At 52.6% G+C, this 8946-nt stretch overlaps 1 protein-coding gene across 1 annotated transcript in view; it reads left to right on the top strand.

The window, feature by feature from the left end:
- The window catches only part of LOC124022419 (vacuolar protein sorting-associated protein 13B-like), a gene marked incomplete at its 3' end in the record, with an annotated part of 72527 nt that extends 66460 nt beyond the window's left edge, over positions 1-6067 (top strand). The window contains exon 4 of the mRNA XM_046337351.1: positions 5950-6067. Coding sequence (XP_046193307.1) covers positions 5950-6067 — 118 coding nt within the window. The remainder of the gene's footprint in view (positions 1-5949) is intronic.
- Between the last annotated feature and the right edge of the window lie 2879 nt (positions 6068-8946).

Genomic DNA, 8946 nt, shown 5'->3' with positions numbered 1-8946 from the left:
TAGAGCTAGTAGCCCCCCCATCCCTTCCAGTCTATAGTTTAGTAGAGCTAGCAGCCCCCCATCCCTTCCAGTCTATAGTTTAGTAGAGCTAGCAGCCCCCCATCCCTTCCAGTCTATAGTTTAGTAGAGCTAGCAGCCCCCCCATCCCTTCCAGTCTATAGTTTAGTAGAGCTAGCAGCCCCCCATCCCTTCCAGTCTATAGTTTAGTAGAGCTAGTAGCCCCCATCCCTTCCAGTCTATAGTTTAGTAGAGCTAGCAGCCCCCCCATCCCTTCCAGTCTATAGTTTAGTAGAGCTAGCAGCCCCCCCCATCCCTTCCAGTCTATAGTTTAGTAGAGCTAGCAGCCCCCCCATCCCTTCCAGTCTATAGTTTAGTAGAGCTAGCAGCCCCCCCCATCCCTTCCAGTCTATAGTTTAGTAGAGCTAGCAGCCCCCCCATCCCTTCCAGTTTATAGTTTAGAGGGAGGGGAGTGGAGTGGAGGCTGGGGATGGAGGCAGTTTAGTTTATAAATTGAAAAGTCACTCTCCGATCTGAACAGTCACTCTCCGATCTGAACAGTCACTCTCCGATCTGAAAAGTCACTCTCCGATCTGAAAAGTCACTCTCCGATCTGAACAGTCACTCTCCGATCTGAACAGTCACTCTCCGATCTGAACAGTCACTCTCCGATCTGAACAGTCACTCTCCGATCTGAACAGTCACTCTCCGATCTGAACAGTCACTCTCCGATCTGAACAGTCACTCTCCGATCTGAACAGTCACTCTCCGATCTGAACAGTCACTCTCCGATCTGAACAGTCACTCTCCGATCTGAACAGTCACTCTCCGATCTGAACAGTCACTCCGATCTGAACAGTCACTCCGATCTGAACAGTCACTCTCCGATCTGAACAGTCACTCTCCGATCTGAACAGTCACTCTCCGATCTGAACAGTCACTCTCCGATCTGAACAGTCACTCTCCGATCTGAACAGTCACTCTCTGATCTGAAAAGTCACTCTCTGATCTGAAAAGTCACTCTCTGATCTGAAAAGTCACTCTCTGATCTGAAAAGTCACTCTCTGATCTGAAAAGTCACTCTCTGATCTGAAAAGTCACTCTCTGATCTGAAAAGTCACTCTCTGATCTGAAAAGTCACTCTCTGATCTGAAAAGTCACTCTCTGATCTGAAAAGTCACTCTCCGATCTGAAAAGTCACTCTCCGATCTGAAAAGTCACTCTCCGATCCGTGGAAGAGAATGGAAGCCCAATTGGTGGTTGTGGAAGAGAACTGCTACATTGTCATTTCAGATGTGAACTTTTCACATCATGTTTTATTTCGGGACAATGAGAATAAATGTCTGTTTTTGTTTTGCTTATGGCAAATTGATGTTAAAACAACGACCTTGAACCCAGCAGAGAGATGGCAGTTTTAAAGGTCTATTTATTTACTTCCAGGTCAGTAGGGTTGAAATGTTTTTATGACTGTACTTTGTTTAAACAATTAGCCAATGTGTGTTTTGAAGTAGTGTGTCTGAGCCCAATTTGCGGGTCAAACCTGTTGCTTATTGTCAGTACAGAGATCATTTCCTTTTATAGCATGTTTTGTATTGTGTAGGTGGGGACGGGTGGAGGCTGGGGGGGACGGGTGGAGGCTGGGGGGACGGGTGGAGGCTGGGGGGACGGGTGGAGGCTGTGGAGACTGGGGGGGGGTGGAGACTGGGGGACGGGTGGAGACTGGGGGGGACGGGTGGAGGCTGGGGGAGGGGGACGGGTGGAGGCTGGGGGGGGGGACGGGTGTAGGCTGGGGGAGGGGGACGGGTGGAGGCTGTGGGGACGGGTGGAGGCTGTGGGGACGGGTGGAGGCTGTGGGGACGGGTGGAGGCTGTGGGGGACGGGTGGAGGCTGGGGGACGGGTGGAGGCTGGGGGGCGGGTGGAGGCTGGGGGGACGGGTGGAGACTGGGGGAGGGGCGGGTGGAGACTGGGGGAGGGCGGGTGGAGGCTGGGGGGACGGGTGGAGGCTGGGGGAGGGCGGGTGGAGGCTGGGGGGACGGGTGGAGGCTGGGGGAGGGGCGGGTGGAGGCTGGGGGACGGGTGGAGGCTGGGGGAGGGGCGGGTGGAGGCTGGGGGGACGGGTGGAGACTGGGGGAGGCGGGTGTAGGCTGGGGGAGGGGCGGGTGGAGGCTGGGGGCGGGTGGAGGCTGGGGGGACGGGTGGAGGCTGGGGGGTGGGTGGAGGCTGTGGTGGGAGGTGAGAGGCTGGGGGGCCAGTGGAGCCTGGGTGGGGGCGGGTGGAGGCTGGGGGAGGTGAGGGGAGTGGAGACTGGGGAGGCTGGGGGGGCGGGTGGAGGCTGGGGCACGGAGCCTCCTGGAGAGGAGGCGGCACGGAGCCTCCTGGAGAGGAGGCGGCACGGAGCCTCCTGGAGAGGAGGCGGCACGGAGCCTCCTGGAGAGGAGGCGGCACGGAGCCTCCTGGAGTAGCTCAAACTGTACATGTTGTTTCTATGATAATAATAATAATATATGCCATTTAGCAGACGCTTTTATCCAAAGCGACTTACAGTCATGTGTGCATACATTCTACGTATGGGTGGTCCCGGGGATCGAACCCACTACCCTGGCGAGACGCCGTCTGAGCTAAAAAGCGACTTGCGTGTCTCCCCCAGGAGCCCCCAGGAGCCCCCCCCCCCCAGGAGCCCCCCCCCCCAGGAGCCACCCAGACCCTCCCCTATTGTGTCTCCCCCAGGAGCCCCCCCCCAGGAGCCACCCAGACCCTCCCCTATTGTGTCTCCCCAGGAGCCCCCCCCCAGGAGCCACCCAGACCCTCCCCTATTGTGTCTCCCCCAGGAGCCCCCAGGAGCCACCCAGACCCTCCCCTATTGTGTCTTCACATAGGAATGAATGGTGTCACGTGATGGATGGCTTTGGCCTTAGTTTCTCCAATCATTGGTTCCCCCTCAGACAAGACCTCGACGCAGGACCACTAGAGCCAGACGTCTACGGGGGGGTGAGAGGTCATGCTTTGCTTTCCTGTGCCCTAACCCTCCGCCCCTACTTACTTTCTGGGTAGGGGTCCCCCTCTCCTGTCACTCAAACTGGCAGGGCTTCTCTGCTCTCTGCCGGCCGTCATCTCTACTCCTCAGGGCAACAGCTGAGTTGACACGCCTGGAGGCCAGGCAGAACATCCCACCTCCAAGCCCTTTACCTCCTCTACCTTCCCCAGACCCTCCCCAGGATCCCTACCCAGGATCTCTCCCCAGACCCTCCACAGGAGACCCCCACCTAAACTCTCCCCAGGACCCCCCCCCCCCAGGAACCCCCTCCCCCAGGAGCCCCCCCTAGGAGCCCCTCCCCCCAAGAGCCCCCTCCCAGGAGCCCCCTCCCCCCCCAGGAGCCCCCCCCTAGGCGCCCCTCCCCAGGAGCCCCTCCCCTCCAGGAGCCCCCCAGGAACACCCCCAGGAGCCCCCCCCCAGGAGCCTCCCCCCCCAGGAGCCTCCCCCCCCAGGAGCCCCCCCCCCCCCAGGAGCCTCCCCCAGGAGCCTCCCCCCAGGAGCCCCCCCCCAGGAGCCCCCCCCCAGGAGCCCCCCCCCCCCCCTCCCTAGGAGCCCCCCTATACTGATTGTCACTGTGTCAGGTCCCTGTGCTTTATGTGTATTTAAACGTCTGTCTGTAAACAGCGTTTTGAAGTGACGGAACGTTTGCAGATGAAGTGTGAGATAATCAGACTATAATCTCTTTCTTATTGTTGCCCTGTTTCTATAATTCACAACCTTGATGAGGTATTTATTATTCCTCCTCGTTCTGTTTACCAGTTCCCACCGAGCTGGGCCACGGAAAACCCTCTGCCACGGCGGCTCTGTGGTGTGTGTGTGTGTGTGTGTGTGTGTGTGTGTGTGTGTGTGTGTGTGTGTGTGTGTGTGTGTGTGTGTGTGTGTGTGTGTGTGTGTGTGTGTGTGTGTGTGTGTGTGTGTGTTAGGAGCTCAGTGTAAATATTTTCACCAGACAGTCTGTTTTGGCATCGCTGTGTTTACTTTAGCCCACCGACCGACCGACCGACTGGGGGAAACACACTCATTCAGTCCATGTTTTAATGTCGTCTTCATTACTACACTAACACCACAAGCAGAGGACTGGTCTGATCACATCCTGTCTAACCTGGAGGTTAAAATGGATGGCTGGAGAGTTGTCACAGTATAACAGGGGAGGGAGGAAGGGAGGGGGGAGGGAGGGAGGGAGGAGGAAGGGGGAATGAAGAATGAACAAGGGAGGAGGGGGAGGAGGAGAAGTAGGAGGGAAGGGGAGGAGAAGTAGGAGGGAGGGGAGGAGAAGTAGGAGGGAAGGTAGGAGAGGAGGGAAGGGAGGAGAAGTAGGAGGGAAGGGGAGAGAAGTAGGAGGGAGGAGAGGAGGAGGGAGGAGAGGAGAAGTAGGAGGGAAGGGGAGGAGAAGTAGGAGGGAAGGGGAGGAGAAGTAGGAGGGAAGGGGAGGAGAGGAGGGAGGGAAGGGAGGAGAAGTAGGAGGGGAGGAGAGGAGGGAGGGAAGGGGAGGAGAAGTAGGAGGGAAGGGAGGAGAAGTAGGAGGGAAGGGGAGGAGAAGTAGGAGGGAAGGGAGGAGAGGAGGGAGGGAAGGGAGGAGAAGGGGAGGAGAAGTAGGAGGGAAGGGGAGGAGAGGAGGGAGGAAGAGGGGGGGAAGGAGGGAGGAGAGGGGGGGGAGGAGAGGGAGGGGGGAGGAAGAGGGAGAGGAGGGAGGAGAGGGAGAGGAGGGAGGAAGAGGGAGAGGAGGGAGGAGGGAGAGGAGGGAGGAAGAGGGAGAGGAGAGAGGAAGAGGGAGAGGAGGGAGGAAGAGGGAGAGGAGGGAGGAAGAGGGAGAGGAGAGGGGGAGGAGGAAGAGGGGGAGGAGGAAGAGGGGTTATTTGTGTTTTTGGTTTTGACACCTTTAGTGTTTAGGTTCGTCAGAACAGCGCTGAGTTCTCAGACTGACATGTTAACCACCTGATCCTGTGTGTGTGTGTGTGTGTGTGTGTGTGTGCTCTCTGCCCTGCAGTGTCCCATACCCCCTCCCCTGTATGTATTGATTAGGGTTCATAAGGGCACTGGAGGAGGTTGTAAACCAGGGAGGAGTGTTAGTGATGATCACTGGTGCATGTCTACACCCCTCCCTCAACCTCCCACCTCTCTGCAGCATCCTTGTTACCCCTCCCCTCCCTCCCCTCAACCTCCCACCCCTCTGCAGCATCCTTGTGACCCCCTCCCTCCTCCCTCCCTCCCTCCCTCCCTTCCTCCCTCCCTCCCTCCCCCCTCCCTCCCCCTCAACCTCCCACCCCTCTGCAGCATCCTTGTTACCCCTCCCTCCCCTCAACCTCCCACCCCTCTGCAGCATCCTTGTTACCCCTCCCTCCCCCTCAACCTCCCACCCCTCTGCAGCGTCCTTGTGACCCCTCCCTCCCCCTCAACCTCCCACCCCTCTGCAGCATCCTTGTTACCCTCCCTCCCTCAACCTCCCACCCCTCTGCAGCGTCCTTGTGACCCCCCTCCCTCCTCCCTCCCTCCTCCCTCCTCCCTCCCTCCCTCCTCCCCTCCCTCCCCCCCTCCCTCCTCCCCTCCCCCTCCCTCCCTCCCCCCCCCTCCCCCCCTCCCTCCCTCTCCCTCCCTCCCTCCCTCCCTCCCCCCCCTCCCTCCCTCCCTCCTCCCTCCCTCCCCCTCCCTCCTCCCTCCCCCTCCCTCCCTCCCTCCCCCCTCCCCCCCCCTCCCTCCCTCCCCCTCCCTCCCTCCCTCCCTCCCTCCCCGACCCCCTCCTCCCCTCCCTCCCCCCCCTCTGTCTCTCTGTCTCTCCCTCCCTCCCTCCCCCTCCCTCTCAGAATTCAATTCAGTTTAAGTGCTTTATTGTCATGGAAACACATTGCCAAAGCAAGAGAAATAGATAATAAACAAAAGTGATTATTAAATCTCTCTGTGTGTTTGTTTTCCTGTGCAGGACGACCATGAGAGTGGTTCTAGCTCCACCAGTCGCAGCGCCTCCGAGAGCTCCAAGACCCTTCCCAAGCCCCGTCGCCTCCAGCAGGCCGCCCCCTCCGACCCAGACCTGCCCCCAGGTGAGTGATGGCTCCGTGGCCACAGGGAGTACTCTACCCCCCCTGCTTCACGCTGACCACCAGCCAGGGCTAGGCCTCAGTGGGTGGATGAATCACTGACAGGACAGGTCTTATCAGAAAAGGGGCGTCTGACCACCGCGGTCCTCGATGCGTTCCTATTCCCTAGCCCTGCCCTGTGCATCCTGCTCAGAAGTAGGGCATAGGGTGTAATTTAGGATTCCAGTCGTCCCACAGGACAGGGAATCCAACCTCTCTCCTCCTAACGACACGCCCCCTAACAACGACACTTAGCGACACAATAAAGTCCTCGTGTGAGTGAGGCTGTGAACCCAGATCTGTTAGGACTTTATCAATGAAACATCTCTGAACTGACTTCAGAGAGGCCGAAGTTATGACTCATTTTACTGTCCGGAGAGACTCTCTGCAGGTGTAATGATGAATCCATCACTCACTCATTTACTGCCATGTCAACTTACCTCATATACTGCCATGTCAACTTACCTCATATACTGCCATGTCAACTTACCTCATATACTGCCATGTCAACTTACCTCATATACTGCCATGTCAACTTACCTCATTTACTGCCATGTCAACTTACCTCATATACTACCATGTCAACTTACCTCATATACTGCCATGTCAACTTACCTCATATACTGCCATGTCAACTTACCTCATATACTGCCATGTCAACTTACCTCATTTACTGCCATGTCAACTTACCTCATATACTGCCATGTCAACTTACCTCATATACTGCCATGTCAACTTACCTCATATACTGCCATGTCAACTTACCTCATATACTGCCATGTCAACTTACCTCATATACTGCCATGTCAACTTACCTCATTTACTGCCATGTCAACTTACCTCATATACTACCATGTCAACTTACCTCATATACTGCCATGTCAACTTACCTCATATACTGCCATGTCAACTTACCTCATATACTGCCATGTCAACTTACCTCATTTACTGCCATGTCAACTTACCTCATTTACTACCATGTCAACTTACCTCATTTACTGCCATGTCAACTTACCTCATATACTGCCATGTCAACTTACCTCATTTACTGCCATGTCAACTTACCTCATATACTGCCATGTCAACTTACCTCATTTACTACCATGTCAACTTACCTCATATACTACCATGTCAACTTACCTCATATACTACCATGTCAACTTACCTCATATACTACCATGTCAACTTACCACGCATTTACTGCCATGTCAACTTACCTCATATACTACCATGTCAACTTACCACTCAATATACTACCATGTCAACTTACTACCATGTCAACTTACCACTCATTTACTACCATGTCAATATACTACCATGTCAACTTACTACCATGTCAACTTACCACTCATTTACTACCATGTCAATATACTACCATGTCAACTTACTACCATGTCAACTTACCACTCATTTACTACCATGTCAATATACTACCATGTCAACTTACTACCATGTCAATTTACTACCATGTCAATATACTACCATGTCAATTTACTACCATGTCATCTTACTACCATGTCAATTTACCATGTCAACTTACTACCATGTCAAATATACTACCATGTCAATATACTACCATGTCAACTTACTACCATGTCAATTTACTACCATGTCAACTTACTACCATGTCAACTTACCTCTCATTTACTACCATGTCAACTTACTACCATGTCAACTTACCACTCAATATACTACCATGTCAACTTACCACTCAATATACTACCATGTCAATATACTACCATGTCAACTTACCACTCAATATACTACCATGTCAACTTACTACCATGTCAACTTACCACTCATTTACTACCATGTCAATATACTACCATGTCAACTTACTACCATGTCAACTTACCACTCATTTACTACCATGTCAATATACTACCATGTCAACTTACTACCATGTCAACTTACCACTCATTTACTACCATGTCAATATACTACCATGTCAACTTACTACCATGTCAACTTACCACTCATTTACTACCATGTCAATATACTACCATGTCAACTTACTACCATGTCAACTTACCACTCATTTACTACCATGTCAATATACTACCATGTCAACTTACTACCATGTCAATTTACTACCATGTCAACTTACTACCATGTCAATTTACTACCATGTCAATATACTACCATGTCAATTTACTACCATGTCATCTTACTACCATGTCAATTTACCATGTCAACTTACTACCATGTCAATATACTACCATGTCAATATACTACCATGTCAACTTACTACCATGTCAATTTACTACCATGTCAACTTACCTCTCATTTACTACCATGTCAACTTACTACCATGTCAACTTACCACTCAATATACTACCATGTCAATATACTACCATGTCAACTTACCACTCATTTACTACCATGTCAATATACTACCATGTCAACTTACCACTCAATATACTACCATGTCAATATACTACCATGTCAACTTACCTCTCATTTACTACCATGTCAATATACTACCATGTCAACTTACCACTCAATATACTACCATGTCAATATACTACCATGTCAACTTACCACTCAATATACTACCATGTCAACTTACCTCTCAATTTACTACCATGTCAACTTACCACTCAATTTACTGCCATGTCAACTTACCACTCAATTTACTGCCATGTCAACTTACCACTCAATATACTACCATGTCAATTTACTACCATGTCAACTTACCACTCAATATACTACCATGTCAACTTACTACCATGTCAACTTACCACTCAATTTACTGCCATGTCAACTTACCACTCAACTTACTACCATGTCAACTTACTACCATGTCAACTTACCACTCATTTACTGCCATGTCAACTTACCAC

The sequence above is a fragment of the Oncorhynchus gorbuscha genome, unplaced genomic scaffold (genome assembly GCF_021184085.1).
Source record: "Oncorhynchus gorbuscha isolate QuinsamMale2020 ecotype Even-year unplaced genomic scaffold, OgorEven_v1.0 Un_scaffold_1378, whole genome shotgun sequence".
Lineage (NCBI taxonomy): Eukaryota > Metazoa > Chordata > Actinopteri > Salmoniformes > Salmonidae > Oncorhynchus > Oncorhynchus gorbuscha.
This window is presented reverse-complemented; position numbering and strand designations above follow the sequence as displayed.